Raw genomic sequence first — 19674 nt, 5'->3', positions numbered from 1 at the left:
CTTTACGTTTCGTCTTTCTCACCTACTCTTTTTCTTTATATTCAAGCCTTTTTATAAAATATTTAGAATACATCTTCTCGGGAGAAGTGTCTGTTCAGGTCCTCTTCCCATTTTTTAAATTGGATTGTTTGTTTGGTGCTGAGTTGTGTGAGTTTTTTTTTTTAGATATATTTTATTGATATTTTACGGAGAGGAAGGGAGAGGGATAGAGAGTTAGAAACATCGATGAGAGAGAAACATCGATCAGCTGCCTCCTGCACATCTCCCACTGGGGATGTGCCGGCAACCAAGGTACATGCCCTTGACCGGAATCGAACCTGGGACCCTTGAGTCCGCAGGCCGACACTCTATCCACTGAGCCAAACCGGTTTCGGCTGTGTGAGTTTTTTTTAAATATCTTTTTTATATTAACCCCTTCTCAGAGCTGAATATCTTCAAATATCTTCTCCCATTCAGTTGGTTGCCATTTTGTTTTGTTGGCAGATTCCTTTGCTGTGCAGAAGCTTTTTAGTTTGATATAGTCCCATTCATTTATTTTTGCTTGCTTTATCTTCCCTTGCCTTTGAGGTCATAAAATCTTGTCTAAGACCAAGGTTCATAAAATCTTGTCTAAGACCAAGGTCCATATGTTTAGTACCTATGTATTCTTCTATATAATTTATTGTTTCAGTTCTTATATTTAGGTCTTTGATCAATTTTGAGTTAATTTTTGTATATGGGGACAAACTATAGTCCAAGTTTCATTTTTTTTTTTTTTTTGCATGTGGCTCTCCAGTTTTCCCAGTACCATTTACTGAAGAGGCTTTCATTTCTCCATTATATGTGTTTGGCTCCTTTGTAAAACATTATTTGCCCATAAACATGTGGATTTACATCTGGGCTCTCAATTCTGTTTTATTGGCCAGGTGTCTTTTTTTCAGCCAATATACTGTTTGATTATCATTGCTTTGTAGTTTGAAGTTAGGGAGTGTGATACCTCCGGGTTTGTTATTTTTTTCTCAGGTTTGCTTTGGCTATTCAGGGTGTTGCATCGTTTCATACAAATCTGATGATTTTTTTGTTCAGTTTCTTTAAAAAATGTCATTTGGGCTCTGGCTGGGTGGCTCAGTTGGTTGGAGTGTCTTCCCATGCACCAAAAAAGGTTGCACAATTAATTCCCAGTCAGGATGCATACCTAGATTTCAGGGTCGATCCCAGGTCAGGGAGTGTACTGGAGGCAGTTGATCGATGTTTTTCGTTCACACATTGTTATGGGTTCACTCAGCGAGATAGACCACCGACTCAGAATTTAAATTTAAGAGCCTTTATTAAGCTGGCCAGCTGACTACAGTCACAGCACCCTGCCGAAGCAAAGGCTGAACTGCAGCGCTGACTGCAAGAGTTACAGCGTTTTTATTTGCAAAAACCACAAAGTTGCAAAGCCTTGTTTACACAATTAGTTCCCAACACAGTATAGCATCATTACCTTCCTATGTGTTTTAGGAACAGAGAGTACAGCATATGCATATGGAGAAGGGGCCATGAGACCATCTCTCAAGGCCTGGCCTGATGTCAGTACCTTCCTATCTATGTGTTACAGCACAGTGCGCCCCGTCTGGCTGAAGCGCCAGATATGCAGCCCAGTACAACATCAATGTCTCTCTCCCTTTCCCTCCCTTCCTCCCTCTCCCTTCTTCTCTTCTAAAATCAATCAGGTGAGGATTTAAAAAAATGTCGTTTGGATTTTGATGGGGATTGCATTAAATCTGTATATTGCTTGGGTAATATGGCAGTTTTAATTATATGGATTCTTATAATCCATGAACACAGAATATTTTTCCATTTTATTGTGTCTTTTTGTAAATATTTTTTATTGCTTTCAGAGAGGCAGGGAGAGGGAGAGAGAGATAGAAACATCAATGATGAGAGAGACTCATTTTTAGGCTGACTCCTGCTCAATGTACCAGAGTAAAGAGATGCAAAATGGAGATTGAGCCCACAACCCAGGCATGTGCCCTGACCGGGAATCGAACCGTGACCTCATGGTTCATAGGTCAAAGCTCAACCACTGAGCCATGCCGGCAGAGCATATTGTGTCTTTTTCAATCTCTTTTAATAATGCTTTGTAGTTTTCAGTGTATAGGTCCTTCACATCTTTTAAGTTTATTCCTAGATATTTTATTCTTCTTGTAATTGCAAAGGGAATTTTATTTCATTTTCTGAAATTTCATTGTTAGTATATAGCAGTGATGGCGAACCTATGACACGTGTGTCAGAAGTGACATGCGAACTCATTTTTTTGGTTGATTTTTCTTTGTTAAATGGCATTTAAATATATAAAATAAATATAAAAAATATAAATCTTTGTTTTACCATGGTTGCAAATATCAAAAAATTTCTATATGTGACAGGGCACCAGAGTTAAGTTAGGGTTTTTCAAAATGCTGATACGCCGAGCTCAAAAGGTTCACCATCACTAGTATATAGGAATGGAGTGAATTTTTTAAAAATTGATTTTATAAACTACAACTTTACTGTATTTATTGTTTTTAATAGTTTTTTGGAGGTGGTGTTTTTAGGGTTTTCCATATAAAGAATTATGTCATCTGCAAAAAGTGACACTTTTATTCCCAGTGTGAATGCCTTTTATTTCTCTTGCCTGATTGCTCTGGCTAGGACTTCCAGTACTAGGTTGAATAAGAGTGTGAGAGTGGACACCTTTGTCTTGCTCCTGGCCATCGAGGAAAAGCGTTCAGGTGTTCACCATGGAGTGTGATATTAGCTGAGGTTGTTGATGAGCATTATTTTCAAGTTCTGTGTCCTTGCGTATTTTCTGCCCAGTTCTTTGATCGATTATTGAGAGAGAGATGTTGGGTGTCTCCAACTATAATCGTTTTTTTGTTGTTTTGTTTTGTTTTTTCGTTCAGTCCTATCAGTTTCAGCATCACATATTTTGCATCTCTTTACTCTGGTACATATAGTCATCCCGTAGTATCCATGGGGGATTGGTTTTAGGACTGCCCCTCCCTTAGTATGCTGAAATGCATGGATGCTCAAGTCCTTTATATTAAGTGATGTAGCATCTGCATATAATCTCCACACATCATCCCTTACACTTTATTTTTTAATCTTTACCTGAGGATATTTTTTCCACTTCTTTTTAGAGAGAATGGAAGGGAGGGGGGAGGGAGGGAGAGAGAGACACATCGGTAGGTTGCACGCACCCTGACAGCGGGTGGGAAGTGAACCCACAACCCAGGTACATGCTCTTGACCTAGACTTGAACCAAGACTCTTTGGTGGGCAGCCAATGATCCAAACATTGAGCAACACCAGCCAGGGTATCCCATATACTTTAAATCATCTCTATATTACTTACAATACCTAACACAATGCAAATGCTATGCAAATGCTTCTAATACTGTATTATTTAGGGAATAATGAGAACAAAACAGTCTGTACATGTTCAGTACAGATGCAACCATCATAGGTCTAACTACATAGTATGTGTCAGCAGCAAGGGACCTTTTTTTTCTCCCTGAATATTTTTAGTTCGCAGTTGGTTGAATCCATGGATACGATACCCACAGATTCAGAGGGCTGGCTGTATTCATTTAACTGCGATTTCTTATTGGTAGATTGACTGTTTTATCATTATGTAATGTGCCTTTCTATCTCTGGTAATTTTCTTTACTTTGAACACTATTTTATCTGATATTAATATAGCCATCCTGCTTTCTTTTGATGAATGGTTACATGATATCTTTTTCTATGGTTTTGTGTTCAACTTGCCTATCATCATATATAATAAAAGGCTAATATGCAAATTGTCCCCTTGACTGGGAGTTCAACTGGGAGTTTGACCAGGGGGTAGGGCCGGCCCACCAACAGCCCGAGGACCCTCCCCCCAGCCAGCCGATTGGGCCGATTGGGCCTGGCCGTCCCGACCCCACCCATGCACGAATTCGTGCACCAGGCCTCTAGTATAATTATATTTGGAGTGAATTGCTTATAAATAGCAGATAATTGGGTCATGTTTTTTACTCTAGTCTGCCAATCTCTTTTAATAAGCATATTTTGATCATTTACATGTAATATTAGGTGTTGATGTTTTAGCAGTTTAAATGAAATACAGAATCCCTACCTCCTTTTATTTTATTTTTTTATGATTATTTTTTAAATCCTAACCTGAGGATATGCTTTACATTGATGACTGAGAGAGCAAGGAAGGAAGATGAGGAGAGGGAGGGGAGAAGAGGGCGAGAGAGGAAGAAAGAGAGAGGAAGAGAAATCGATATGAGACTCATTGATTGGTTGAGGCAGCATAACCCCCTTCCCTACCAGAGTGGGTCAGAGGAAACCAGATAAAATAAAAGACTTAAATAAGAGCCAAAGTCTTATAATACCCAAAAATATAATCCCCAGTCAGGGTCCGTTGATGAGGGCCCTCACTGGGGATCCAACCTGCAACCTACTTATACTAGTATGTCCTGACTGGGAATCGAGGCCCTGTGCACCTAACATTTGTGGGTTTGATTCCCAGCCAACTGAGCCACACTGGCCAGCGCTTGACCAATATTTTTGCTTTTTATGATTTTTCCTTCCTTCTAATGACTCAGGTTTCTTTCTTTCATTATTTCCTTTCCTAGAGACGTTCCTTTAGCGTAAGACTTCTGATAACAAATTCTCATAGTTTTCCATCTCTCTGTGTGATTTCAAAATGCCTTTTTTTTTGTCTTTAGTAGTTAAAAGTTTGGCTATGATGTATCTTGGCATGGATATTTTTGGAGCTTATCTTATTTTGGGTTCACTCAGATGTTTGATTCTGTAGATGTGTATCTTTTGGCAGATTTGGAAAGTTTTCAACCAACATTTCTTCAAGTACTTTTTTAGCCTTGCCCTCCCTCTTCTCCTTCAGGGACTCGGATGATACACATGTTAGATCTTTAATAATAGTCCTACTGCTCCCAGAGACTCTTCATTATTTTTCAGCCTCTTTTCTTTCTGTTGTTTCGATTGGATACTTTTCTGATGTTTTATCTTTCAGTTCACTGATCTTTCCTCTGTCCCTCCATTCTGCTTTGAGCCCACCCGTTGAATAGTTTTTATTTAGACTATTGTAGTTTTCCATTAAAAAATTTCCATTTGGTTCTTTTTATGTCTTCTATTTCTTTGCTGAGACTTTTTATTTTTCCTCTATTTCATGTTCCTAATTGCTTGTTGGAGTATTTTTATAATTCCTTTAAAAACTTTTTCAGCCCTGGATGGTATAGATCAGTGGTTAGAGTGTTGGCCTGCCCAACAAAGAGTTTCGGGTTCGATTTCCAGTCAAGGAAGAGTACCTGGGTTACGGGTTGATCCCTGGCCCCGGTTGATGGTTTCCTCTCTCTCATTCTTTCTCCTTCCCCCTCCCTCTCTCCCTTCCACTCTCTCTAAAAATCAATGGGAAAAATATCCTTGGGTGAGGATTAACAACAACAACAAAAAAGCTTTTTCAGATAATTCTCTGTCATCTTGGTGTTGATACTTCACTGAGACAAAATTTTTTATTGAAACCTAGACATTTTGGGTATTATAAGACTTTGGCTCTTATTTAAGTCTTTTATCTGGTTTCCTCTGATCTGCTCTGGAAGGGAAGGGGGTTATGCAGCCTCTTACTGCCTGGTGGAACCAGCCTCCATTGACCAACTCTGAGTGTGGGAGCATCCTGGTCACTGCTGGTCACAGGTGGGGTGCGAGTTCTGGCTGCTTGCAAGGCCTCCACTGCTACCTCCCTCGCTGGGAGGTGTAGGAGAGCCTCGTTACTTTCTGACTGTTCCCTACCTGACTTCCCCTGACATCAGAGGGGAAGGAATGCCCTCGCTGGGCAGTGGGGAAAGCCCTGACTCTGATAACCACCCCAGGGGGGACAAGGTGGATGCCTCATTAATCCCAGGTGGGTGTGGAAGTTCAAGCTCCCCACTGGGTCTTGACTAACACTAGCCAGTGGGGATGACAGCCCCAGCTCTCCACGTGGCCCTCTCTGATACCACCCCGTGGAACTGCTGTCACCCCTTCACAGCCTGGTGAGGGTGAAGTCCAGGCTTCCCTTTGACCTTTGCTGGCCTCGGCAGGATGGAGCCATAGATTGTGGGCCTAGAGGAGAGCCGTTTATTATCTAAAAGTCTTCTGTCTTGTTGACTACCCCTTTCCTGGCCCTTGGAGAGGACAGACTTGCTTGGGTTTGTTTGTTTGTTTGTTTGTTTGTTTGTTTGGTTTTGGTCTCTGCCTATTAGCATTTCCCAAGGGGAAAACCCAGGGAATTCATCTTTATGGTGTTCTTGGGTTCCGAGGCCCTTTGTCAATCTTCCTCCTCTCCAGTTTTCAGGGTTTTAAAAAGAATGTTTGTTTTATATACAATGTCTGGTGTTTTTGTGGGAGGGACAGGAAAAAATTCATCTGTTTTTAGAGGTAATTCTTTGCCTTCTGTCACTTAGGAAAGACAGACTGTTCTTGCTAAGGTGTTTGGTCTTCCCGAGGTGGTCACATTTTAAAAGGAAATACTATTTCTTTAAAAGAATGACTTTTTATAACTAGGAATTCAGGTGTTTGTGAGCCAGGGCATACGTGTTGGGTGTGGCTTGTGGAGGAAATAAACTTGGAGCCTGAGAGTCGCTCCTGGGACTTGGGAAGGCCATGCCTGGCCCTCGGGGAGAACCAGCCGCAGACTCCCGCGGGGAAGCTGCTGCAGGACCCGGGCCAGAAAGTGTTCCATCAGTGCCTTTCTCTGACACTTGGTGTGATGCCAGCGGGGAAGGAGAAGGAAGCCCTTGCTTAAGTAAACACATATTCCTGTTTCACTGAAGACTGAATAGCCTAAGGCATAATCGGTTCCATATGTTCAGCATTGATAGTCCACGCATGACTAGTGGCACCTTTGAAATAAGACAGATCGGGTGTTTCACGTTCTAACATAGTAACTGCCATTTTTGGCATGTCTGTGCACAACAAGCATCGTGCACAGTGTTCTGTGTGCACACTTCTGCTCTCACCTCTGAAACATACGAGGTGTCACCTGTCTGGCCTTATAATGAGGAGACTGAGTCTCAGATGGACAGGTGACTTGCCTCTGGCCTCCGTGGGGCTGACCTGGGGCTACTAGTACACCTTGCCCGTCTGATCCAAGTTCTTATACTCACCACACTCCTAAGCTGCGTGCATTCAAACCTGGTTCTGCATGGGGATTCTCAGGCCGGACCCTCAGGCATGCCCAAGCCAAGGCGATCTGATTCATTCCCTAGAGCAGGGGAGCTGGTCCTGGCGGCATGATAGAATCACTAGAAGAGATTTCCTAAAAGCCTGATGCCCAGCTGCACCGCTGGCCACTGAACTCCAGCTGTGCGTGAAGCCCAGGACCAGAGCTTTAAGAACCTCCCCTGGAGATGCTGGTGTTCTGCGGGTTTGAGAGCTTGGAGGGGACGGTGGGATGTCAGCCAGGTTCTGGAACTCTCTTTTCTGGTTGCAGAAAGGACTGGGGGCTGCAGCCTGCTTGGGGAGCTTTCTTTGCAAAGCACTTCAAAAAAATGTCAGATGCCCACGCCAAAAAGTGGGGTTCAGGCTGAAGGGGATGATGAGGGGCTGCCTAAAGCCCTTGGAGGCCCTTGGGGCTCCCACTGCTGAAGTGGGTGCAGGAGACCTGGTGAGAGGCCCAGGTGGGACTCTGCTATTTTTTTTTTTAAAGCCAATGTGCCAAGTGGGTTGTGCTCAGAGGTCCCAGCACTTCACACGTTCCAGGTGAGGACTCAGAGAGCGGTGGGATGGCTTAAGCCACTGGTCAGCAAACTCATTAGTCAACAGAGCCAAACATCAACAGTACAACAATTGAAATTTCTTTTGAGAGCCAAATATTTTAAACTATATAGGTAGGTACATTGTTATTAACTTAATTAGGGTACTCCTAAGGCTTAGGAAGAGCCACACTCAAGGGGCCAAAGAGCCGTGTGTGGCTCGCGAGCCGCAGTTTGCAGACCACTGGCTTAAGGGATGTGCTATGGTGCCCCCCAGACCCGCTCTTGCCCTAGCCTGTGAGGGCCAACAGTGAACCCCGAGGGCTATTTTTGCAAAGTGATACTAAGATTTATTTGACTGAGTATATCATCCCACCCAGTCATAACTGATCTGAAATGCAAGTGTACTGGGGCATCCTGTTTCCTTTTATCTGGCAGCCCTGGGCCTGCTGGGCTCCCCGGGGGAAATCTGACAGGACCATGCTTTGTCCCTGTCCTCACTGGCAGCCCTGCCACCACCAGCAGCTGTGCCCCCTCAGGCACAGGTAGCCCACACTCCCTTACCTGGAGGCCCCTGTCAGGCCAGCTAAAGAGTTCCAGGTGGCTGCGCTTAATCTCTCCAGGTATCACTTGGGCACCTCAGGTCACGTGATCTCAGGTTAAAAGTTTTTAGAAAGTTTTCTCTCATACGTTATTGTCGTTATTGTCGCTGCTCTTTATCAGTGGAGAAGGCTTGGCTTTTGCATAAAGTTTGTTCTGGGTTTGGCTTCAGCCAGAGGGGCTGGGGGCGGAGTGCTCAGACTGGGACAGGAGACGCAAATGGCAGGCACCAATCCAGGCAGGGTCTCTCCTGGGGCTGGAGTGTAGACATAAATGGGATTCCAGAGGCCACAAGCCTTTCTGTAAACACTGACCCACCCCAGATGGGGCCTCTTTACTCCACTGCAGGGCTGCTGGACAGCACAGCCTGGCAGGCAGCAAGCTTGGGGCACTGGGCAGTGCGCCCCCGCCCCCCCCCCATCTGCCATCCTGCTCTGTGCTCCTATGCTCCACTGGTGAGGCAGCGAACCCCTGGGAGTTCAAAGGCACCCCGCACCCTGCAGCGCCCCCTCAACATCCCTCTCCACGGTCTCCCCCACTGATGTTAGGGCTGAACTTCGGAGAGTTATGCTCCTGCCTCTGCTGTCTGAGAAAGAGCAGGGAGGAGGCCCCATAGGCGGGCGCCTCCGTCCCGCCCTCATCCCCCCACTCCGTTCACGGGGCTGGAAAGCAGGCTGAGGGCACCTGACACCCGAGGGCACTCTCCATCCTCCCAGGCTCCGGGGCCAGGAGTCCGCTTAGCGCAGCCATGGCACCTGCTACTCTGGGCCCCGTGCCTTCAGCAGCTGCCGCTTCCTGCACCTTCCTTGGGCTGAGATCCGAGTCTTCGGGGAACTTAGGGAACTCCTGCCAGGAGAGGGTGTGGAGGCCAGCCCTAGACAGGCTCCTCGGAGCCCGGATTCTCTGGCCGGAGGCTGGAAGCATATTTTTTCCTCTCTCTTTTGGCCTGCAGTTACCCTGCTCCAGTGTCGCCGTTCCCTGTGCTGTCTAACACACACCTCCCTGGTGATCCAGGCACTCGCTCCCACATCGGCCGGGACCTGCACGTGCGCTGGGGTCCTGTACATCCATCCTCTCCCTCCACGAGGGACTGTGACCCTGGCAGGGGAACAGGCTGAAGCTCTTCCCCTGAGGACATGGCTCAGGGTGAGGGGCTGGGAGCTCTAACTGCAGAGCTGCTGGCCAACCACAGGCCACCACTGCTCCAGTCCTCCTGCCGCTGTTATTGGACGAAGCGGGGTGTCGTTTTCCCCACTGGGGGCTGGGAGTAGAGTCCTCATGATACCTTGAGAGAAAGAATTTTCTGAGAGTCGCACAGAGTGAGTGATCTTATTTGCGTGGAATTGTATCCTTGGGTTTCCAAAGTCTCATTTCCCTGAGTCCAGTCATAGAAGAAGTGTAGGTGGGGTTTCAGTAAAGCTAGAAGCAAAGCCAGGGTCCAGAGTTTCCATTCCGTTTGTAGCAGGTCCAGGGCTGCATCAGGCTAGCTGCAGTCCATTAGTCTATTGTGTATACATTTGAGGGCGGGGGGCGGGGAGACCCTCTATTTGAATTCTCCATAACACACTGTGTTACCTTTATAATTAGAAAGGTCAAATGTTTTCAAATAAATTAAACAAATCAAAGAAAGTATCTTTAGCTCTCCTTGCTCTACTTTTTGCCTTCTATAAAAGGGACATATATTTAAAGAAAAATAAAAAATAGGGATTTGGAGAAAGCCCAGCTCCCTAGGGCCCTGGAACTCAGTGAATTGGCAAACATAGGTTTGCCAACGGAAGAGGCAGAGATGGGCCCGAGGGCTTCCAAGCCTGTAGGAGAGAGTGCAGGTGGCTTAGGCACATAGCAGGAGCATTCACTGCTGCAGAAAGCACCTCAAACCAGAGAAAGACGGGGGTTGGGGGGCCTTAAGCCCTGGGCTTTGCCTTCTGCTACTGAGAGCACAGGCCACACTCCAACAGGCTTGCCTGGCGGTCCAGTCACCCTGACCTCCTCTCCCTGGAGTAAATGGACACTGCAGCCCCAGCACACTCATCTGTCTGGCTGACTGCTCCAGGCTGACCCCTATTGCCCTCCACCACGCATTCGGAGGGCCCTGCCCTGCACTGAGACCTCCGTGTGGGGACCAGCAGGGAGTGTTCTTTGGTTCCTTCCAGTGAAACCGCTTCTCCTCCACCCTGCCATTCTCCCTGGGGCGGAGAGAGCACCTGGTGTGGGAGAAAGGCGTGCGGACAGGGCTCAGTGACCAGAGCTGTGGCCTTCAGTCGAGGCGTGAGTGCAGTCCTGAGGGACTTGGCAGGGAGGGGGCAGAGGAACACGTTCTCAGGGGCCTCCTTCTGTCCTCGGAACTCCTGCTTGTAGTAGCTCCATTAGCCAAATACGTGCTCAGCTGGGTACTTTTCTTTTTCTTTATTAGCTGGATACTTAGGCTAAAAATTATTTGCTATAGATGTGAATTACAAGTTCTAGTTGTTGCTATGCATTCTTTCTTTAAATTGTTTTTTTTTCTTGTTCTTTTTTTGTTTTTTAATTTTATTGAATGTATGGGTAACATTAGTTAATGAAATTACGGAGGTTTCAAGTGTACACTTCTGTAATACATCATCTGTATATTGTATCGTGTGTTCACCACCCAAAGTCAAGTCTGGCGTCCTGCATTCTTATTCACTGAATCCGGCACAGCCCGAGCAGCGACCACCCTACTCTGCACACCCGCACTCAGGAGCCCAGTGGGTGCGACATCCTGAATGTGACAGGAGGTACAGCCCTTGAGCAGGGATGGGGCCCTTGGTAAACCCCAGTCACCACCCACAGAATGTCAGGCCTGCGTCTCTCCCCACTGCCTGTTTCACCAGAATCGTGGTAAACATGTTTGAATACATAGCAACCAGCACAGAACATATGCTCCAAAAATGCCATTAAAAAGCTAAAAGTGCAACTATTGTGAGCCTATATTTTTAGAAATACTTTTGAGCCAGATTAAATGGAAACTTTTCTAGATCCATTCCAGCTGGCGAGCATTTTGCTAGAAGCTCCAAGTCATTCTGTAGCTGGTGGCCTGAGCACACTTTGATCCCCACCCCCTCACCCAGGGATAGGTCTCTGTGAGCAGTAGCAGCCTCCCATGCTGTCGGCCAGATCTGTGGGACACTCTTGTGACTGGGCAGATAGACGGTGCTCTCCGGGGGCCGTGCCCTTCCCGCCATGCTGCTGAGATGAAGGACTTGGAGTGAGTCACAACAGATCTTTTTCAATGGGGGTGTGCGGATCAGGAGGAGGCACTCCAAGATGCGCCTCTGTGGTATGTGGATTGTTTTGAGCTAAAGGCAACTTTAGCCCCCTCTAGGCTCCAGGGAAACTTCCGCCCCTCCCTATACGACCTAGAAGAACTTGAATTAGGGCCTTGCCCGTAGTAAGAAGTGATCAGCCATAGCCTTTTGTATCCACTGAAACTTCTATTTACTGAACATGTGCTCTTCTATCGCCCTGCAATGACCCTTTGAAGTCCCCAAGGCACCTCAACTCGTCCCTAGCTCAGGAGGCCTCACATACCCATGTTCCCTTTCTGTCTCTGAACCTCGTGCGTGTGGGGTCTCTGACTCTCATGTATGCGGGTCCCATACATATGTATGTGTTAAATTTGCCTCATGTCTATTTGATTATTAGTCCAGCCAGAAGAACCTTGAGGGTAGAGCACAGTTTCTCGTACCCCACTGGGGGGAGTATATTGCGTAACGTTAACGTAAAAACCTTCAAAACTGTAAAGAATTTTTGTGAGTTTATTTGAGCCAAACTGTCAACAATTGCCAGGAAGCAGAATCTCAACAGATTGGGATAATGCTCTAGAGAATGGCGGTTTTTCATCTATTTTTATACATTGGAATCAAAGGAGGGGACATAGGTGGGTTACATGAAATCCATTGGTGATAGATTGGAGAGGCGGGAGAAAGCAAAGCGGGGAAACCTCTGGGATTGTATAAAGAGTAAAACTATAGACACATACTTCTTTTACTTAGGTGGGTACAGGATAGTTAATAGTCAACAACTAACATAATGACAATAACAATGAAGGAATTTGTGGTCTCTGTCCTGGAGCCTAGGGCATTTGGTTGTGCCCTGAGGGGTCTGAAAAAAGGGAAGTTACAAGTTACCCTGACATTTTGTCTTTTTAATATATTTTTATTGATATCAGAGAGGAAGGGAGAGGAAGGGAGAGGAAGAGAGAGATAGAAACATCAGTGATGAGAGAGAATCATTGATCAGCCGCCTCCTGCATGCCCCCCATCTGAGGATCGAGCCTGCAACCTGGGCATGTGCCCTTGACTGGAATCGAACCCAGGACCCTTCAGTCCGCAGGCCGATGCTCTATCCACTGAGCCAAACCAGCTAGGACTACCCTGACATTTCAATGATACGTTATCGTAGATGCAAAAAGAATAAGCTCAGTTAAGGTAAAGGTTTATCTTGTTAGGGAAGATATTGGCCTAGGAGTTGACCACCCACCATAACTGCCTTTAGTTAAAGTTTAATTTCAGACCATCCTTTGTGGTGGCTTTAGGTCTTTGAGTTGGCAAGACTTCCATGCAGGCCTTCCCTGAGCTTGTCAGGTTAGCATGTGGCCCCTTTCGTCCACAGTAGGGCTCCTTAGAAGGTGTTGAGTGAGCACATGAATGAGAAATGTGTTTCGAGGACACTGAGGATTCCCCACTTCTCCCTCATCATGGCCTCATAAGTTGAGAACCTACTTGGAAAATACCAGGTTTTTAAAAATTTTTTATTGATTTTAGAGAGGGAGGAAGAGGGAGAAAGATAGAAACATCAATGATGAGAGAGAATCATTGACTGGCTTGCCTCCTGCTGGGGATGGAGCCTGCAACCCAGGCATGTGCCCTTGACCCGAATTGAACCTAGGACCCGTCAGTCCGCAGGCCAACGCTCTATCCACTGAGCCAAACCAGCTAGGGCAACACAAGTATTTAAAAGGCTAAAAATCACTGTTCTGTTTTGCAGCTCTCGCTGAGGTGAGGGAAGAAACCACGCCCCGCCTGCCCTTCCCCATCGGCCTGGCTGACCTTGTGCCATCCTCCTCTCCTCTCTCCCTTGGAGCCCAGCCCTCGGTGGTGGTGTCACCAACCCCGCCCCGAAGACTCCGCAGAGGAAATGCAGCCCTTCCCAGCGTGCCGTCGGCCAGGTCCAAGCGCCTGCCGCCTCTTGCGTTTAATCACACGGTTGGCCACATAAAGCCATCTGAACACAATGACGTCAAGTTCAATTGCTCCATCAGCATACCTAACACGTACCAGGACACCCATATTTCTTGGTGGAAAGATGGGAAGGAGCTGCTTGGGGCACATCATGCGGTTACGCACTTTTACCCCGACGATGAAGTTACGGCAGTGATCGCTTCCTTCAGGTAGGTGGTCTTCCTCTTTCTATGTACATGTTACGCTAGTGCCTCCTCAATACAAACAGTCTTGTTTTCTGCCTGTGCAGCTCCACGGGTGCATTCAGAGTGTAGATTAGTACCCGACAGTCTGCATGGTGGGTCTCTTTCCAATGGATCGTAGCCCCACTGGAATGTAGTTAGCTCTCAGGTCTGGTGTAGGGGTGACAGCCCTCCTACTGCTCCCCCACCCCAGGCAAAGCATCCCAGGGGGGCACAGGCCCTCAGGGCCAGGGACTGGGAGGCAGCTCTCAGCAAAACAGGAGCTGGTGCTCCTGTGGCCGGGAGGCCCCGCAGACCTAGTGACCTGCGATTTGTGGCGAAGGGAACGTTTTTGTGGTTGGTTTTCTGTGCAGTCGAGGGACTTGTGGTGGTTCCCATCGCTAAAGCTGGAGGACTTCGCTTTCTTAGTGGATTTTTGTGTGTGAAGATGTAAAGGTCAGTTTGTATCCCTGTGGGTTCCTTGGGCCCTGAGCAGCTGGTGTTTGATAACCCCCTGCCCACAGCTGCCCTGTGGGGCCCTCACGCCTGCTGCTTCTGGTGGCCCTGAAATGGAACTGTACATGGGAGAGCAGCAAAACATATAGAAAATAAGTACATAATCCCTTAAGTCAAACCATCAACTGGAAACATTATTATTAGGCCCAGATCCCTGACACTCTGTGACGTGCTTCATAATCAGACTTCCTTCAGCTCAATATATACAAGACTGCACACGGGTGACCCGTGGCATGCCACCTGCACCATTTGATCTGTGACAGGTACAAACAGGACACCTACCAGTGCGCCGTTGTGTTTATTTAAGATTTTTTTCATTTTTATTATCATGGCAACATGTACACAGATAAAAGTGACCATTTTAGCCCTTTTTGGGTGTATACTTCATTGGCATTAAGTACATTCACATTGTGGTGCAGCCATCACCACCATCATTTCTAAAAAGAAACTCTTTGCCCATGAAACTCTAACTCCCCAGCCTTCTCTCCAGCCCCTGGTAACCTCTATTCTATGTTTTTTTTCTATTTCTCTATTCTAGGGGCCTCATATAAGTGGAAATGTACATTTGTCCTTTATGTATTTCTTTGAAGAGGCCCCAGAGCTCAGCTGCTACATATGAGCCATTTCTGAGCAGTCGGCCGTGTTGGGCAGGTCCCAGGGACAGAGTGGCACTGTGTGTCCCTTTAGGATGGTGTCCTGGGGCCAGCCCAGGCGAGGCTGCCCTGCTGTGACGGGCTCTGCAGCTGCTGGCCCTGTGGTCTGCCCAGGTGGTTCCTGTCTAGACGCCACAGTCAACCTGTATGGGTCCTGTGGTTCTACCTGGTTCAGATGTTTCTACTTGACCAAGATCTCAGGGACTTTTATACCTTTTTTAAAGCAGGGAATACATGTCATAGAATATTTCAACTCTTTAAAATTTCTCTCTCCCATTCCAGCCTCCAAATGTCTGCCAGTGGGTGCCTGAGTCACCCATTTCTTGAGTATCTTTCCAGAGACATTCGGTGCTTGGGTTGTGTGTGTGCCAGGCCCCAGTGTGTATGTTAATCTAATAGAGTGTTACTCACAGCTGGGGTGAATCAGTACCCACGGCTCATATAATTGGGGCCACATAAATGCTGTTTTCAGCTGAATCATGTCATAGACGGTAATCACGTTTTTATCTTAGCATTTTTTGTTTTCCTGAAATTAATATTGTTTCCTTGCCTGTTTGTTTAATTTTCTAAGTGTTAATCACGCATTCTTCTCGAAGCTCTACCGGAAGAGAGGCATTTCTTTGGAAAGTGACAAGATTATCAGCTCTGACTTCTTGCTTGGCGACGCCTGTCCTAGAGCCATCCCCGCTCCTGCTCTGGTCTGGGGTCCAGTTGAGCCATTTTTGTGCTCCTCGTGGGGACCCTCACTCCTCTGACTCCCAGCCCCTGCTCCCAGGAGCCCAGGCCCCTGCTTGGCTTTTACTCCCTCATTTGGCATTAAGCCCATCCTCCACTAGCCTCCTGGGACCTGCATCTCTGAAAATGCCATGTTTTCCCTACCCTGACCTTGAGGTAGTTTGGCCTGATGCAGAATTCAAAAGGAAAATAATTTCCTGTTGTCACTTGAAAGTCATTGATGTACTCCTGCCTTTTCACTCCCAGATTTGTTCTTGCAGAGTCCACTGCTAACCTGATTCACGTATGAACGATCTGCTCTTCTTTCTTCTCAAGCTTTGGGGTCTCCACCTGATCTCAGAGTCGTGATATTCCTGGTGAATCCCCTGATTGGGTCTTTTCTCTCCCACTGTGCTGCCCACCATGGGGTCTGGTGAGGGAAGACCCATATCTCCAGAACTGGGCATTTTCTTGAAACTGCACTTTTTCTGGAACTGTTCCTCAGTTGTTGGAATGCTTAGATTGCTGTTCTGAACTCAGAGTCTTTCCTGTTGAGCCTGCATGGAGACTGGGCCTGCTGTTTCTGCTGGGGACAGGGCGGGCCTCGGGATACCACGCCTTCCTGTCTCCAGCCCACCCTACCCTGCCTTCAGCATGGGGACCTTTCCTGGGTTGTCTAGAGTAGCACAGGATTACTTGTGAAAAATCTGTCCTATGCTATAGATACAATGGACGTGGACTTGCTAATAATTAATGCCAGCACACAGTCCTTCTCCCCAGACCATTGCTAAGCTCTTCCTGACATGAATGTGTCGAGTTAAGAAACATTCAAACCTGCAGAGAATTTTTCTTATTTTAAATAATTTTTTATTTTTCAGTTACAATTTACAAACAATATTATATTAGTTTCAGGTCTAAAACCCAGTGATTAAACATTATATAACTTACTAAGTGATTACCGTAGTAAATCTAGTACCCACCTGACAGCATACCGAGTTATTATTATTGACTATATTCTCTATGCTGTACTTTACATCCCCATGACTCTTCTGTAACTACCAATTTGTACTTTAATTCCTTCACCTTTTCACCTAGCCCTCAACTCCCTTCTCATCTGACAACCATCAAAATGTTCTCTGTATCTATGAGTCTGTTCTTGTTCTGTTTGCTCATTTATTTTGTTTTTTAGATGCCACATATAAATGAAATATGGTATTTGCCTTTGTTTGACTTATTTCGTTCAGTATAGTACCCTCTATGTCCATCCATGTTGTTGCAAATGGCAAGATTTCATTTTTTTAATGGCTGAATCATATTCCATTGTTTATATATACACCACTTCTTTATTCATTCATCTATTTTTTTTTTTAATCCTCACCTGAGTATATTTTTCCATTGATTTTTAGGGAGAGTAGAAGAGAAAGGGAAAGTCAGAGAGAAACATTGATGTAAGAGAAACATTGATGTGAGAGAAACGCATCGATTAGTTGCTTCCTGCATGAGTCCCAACCAGGGCCTAGGCCAGCGAGGAGCCTGCAACCAAGATATGTGCCCTTTACTGGAATCGACCCAGGACCCTTTGGTCCGCAGGCCAATGTTCTATCCACTGAGTCAACCCGGCTAGGGCTCATTCATCTATTAATGGACACTTAGGTTCCATTGTAAATAATACTGCAGTGAGCATAGGGGTGCATATGGCCTTTTAAAATATATATATATTTTTTATTGATTTGAGAGAAGGGAGAAGAAGAGAGAGATAGAAACATTAACGATGAGAAAGAATCATTAATCAGCTGCCTTCTGCACACCCTGCACTGGGGATCGAGCCTGCAACCTGGGCATGTATCCTTGACCAGAATCGAAACCGTGACCTTTCAGTCCGCAGGCTGACTCTCTATCCACTGAGCAAAACCAGCTAGGACCATATGACTTTTTGATATAGTGTTTTGGGTTTCTTCGGATAAATACCCAAAAGTGAAATTGCAGGGTCCTTCTTTGTCTCTTGTTATATAGCCTTTGTTTTAAAGTCTATTTTGTCTGGTATGAGTACCAGACTTGTTGCTACCTCAGCTTGTTGTTTGTTCGATTTCGTTTTCATAGAATATCTTTTTCCATACATTTACTTTTAGTCTGTGGGTGTCTTTTGATCTGAAGTGAGTCTCTTGTAGACAGCATATGTAAGGGTCTTGTTTCCTTATCCATTCAGTCACTGTATGTCTTTTGATTGGAGCATTTCATCCATTTTCATTTAAGGTAATTGTTACATATGTATTTATTGCCATTTTATTATTCACATTTTTAATCTTCTTCTTCATTTCTGACTGGTTCTTTTTTATGGTTTCCACATGTGTTTGTTTGTTTTATGCTATTAAAGTTCTCACTAAGTTCCTTGAGCATCCTTATAACCATTACTTTGAATTCTGTATTTGTTAGTTTGTTTGCCTTGCCTCCATTGCATTTATTTCTTTTTCTGGATATTTCTCCTGTTCTTTTATTTGGGACCTGTATCTTTGTCTCCTCATTTGGGCTGCTTCTCTGTGTTTGTTTCTATGTAGTAGCTAGAGCTACTAGGTCTCCTGGTCTTAGTAGAGTGGCTTTATGTAACAGGTGTTCTGTAGGACCTAGTGGCCAGCCTCCACAGTAACCTGAGCCAGGGGCTGCAGGTGTCCCTCTCCCCCATATCCCTATGTGAGCTCTGTGCACCCTTCTGTTGTAGTTGAGCCTTGCTTACTGTTGGCATCTCACTGAGAAGGACTGACCCCCCAGGCCTATTGGCTGGGAGGACCAGCTGGGACAATAGTGGAAGAGCTACTATACAGCGGCAAACCTCAACAGAACCAAACTTAACTTCATTGGGGCTTTGGTGCCCACCAAGTCCACCCCTTGAGTGAGTCACTTGTGAAGGTGGTTGGGTAGTAATCCAGTGTGACCTGAAGCTGTCCACTGGGAGCACTGGCTCTGGGGCCTCCCAGGAGAGGCAGGCCAAGGTCAGCCACTGCCTGTGCCCTGCCCAGGCCACCTGACAAAAGCTACAAAGCTGTCTGAAGATGGCTGCTACTTGTGTTGGGCTTAGAGGTGTCCAGGAGAAGCCAAGCTGCAAACTGCTGCTGCCTGCCTCTAGTTTTGGGCCTGGGGCCACTTAGCAAGACATATAGGATCCCCAGAGGCCAGATGCTCCTTGTTTGAAAGATTTTACAAAAGTCCAAATCATGATCCAAGAGAGGCTTTGTATGGGAAACCACTGGAAGTGGCTTAGGTGGGCCCCACGTTGGGTGGGACAGCACCTCAGGGAATCACCAGGGTGGGGGAGAGCAGGGTTGACCAGGTTGATGGAGACTCAGATATAGCTCCCACCTGTTGGCTTTGAGGGGGAGAGTCCAGAAAAGGAGCAGGTTGCCTCTGCCAGCACTTCTGTCTGGGAGAAAGCTGCCTCTTCAGCTTTCACACGGATGCCAGACATTCAGTTCTTCCCTCTATGTCCCTGCTGCCCCAACACTGGAGCGCAGAGCGAGTGAGTCCTAGTAAGTCCATTGGTGGGTCCTTTTAAAATGAATATCTGGGACTCCGACAGCCCTCCATCTCACTCAGCCGCAATCCCCACTGGTTTTTACATCCAGAACTTATGGGGACTTCTCTTCCTGTTACTGGAATCTTGGGTTATGGTGCCTGGTGTGGGTCTGGGACCCCTCAGTCCTCCGGGGGGACCTCCACATCTGAGATATCCCTCATGATTTTTATTCATCACAAGTGGGTAGGGGACCAGCCCGTTCCACGTCTCTGCCCCTTACCAGTCTCAATATGGCTTCTTCTGTATCTCCTTAGTTGTAGGACTTCTGCTCAGCTAGACTTCAGGTGGTTCTGAATGATGGTTGTTCTGCAGTTTAGTTGTAATTTTGATGTGGTTGTGGGAGGATTTGAGTACTGCATTTACCTAGGCTGCCATCTTGACTGGAACTCTGAGAATTGTTATAAGCATTTATTTGAGCCAAACTGACAACATATACTGGGGAGCAAGATCTCAAACG

General features: G+C 46.2%; 1 protein-coding gene across 1 annotated transcript in view; it reads left to right on the top strand.

Moving 5' to 3' along the window:
* Positions 1-19674, top strand: part of MERTK (MER proto-oncogene, tyrosine kinase) — a 99062-nt gene that overhangs the window by 7701 nt on the left and 71687 nt on the right. Inside the window, exon 2 of the mRNA XM_006105714.3 lies at positions 13352-13754. Within this exon, the coding sequence (XP_006105776.1) occupies positions 13352-13754 (403 nt within the window). The remainder of the gene's footprint in view (positions 1-13351; positions 13755-19674) is intronic.

Source organism: Myotis lucifugus, unplaced genomic scaffold (assembly GCF_000147115.1).
Source record: "Myotis lucifugus unplaced genomic scaffold, Myoluc2.0 scaffold_717, whole genome shotgun sequence".
In the NCBI taxonomy this organism is placed as follows: Eukaryota; Metazoa; Chordata; class Mammalia; order Chiroptera; family Vespertilionidae; genus Myotis; species Myotis lucifugus.
The sequence above is the reverse complement of the archived record's forward strand: the minus strand, read 5'-3'. Positions and strand labels throughout refer to the sequence as shown.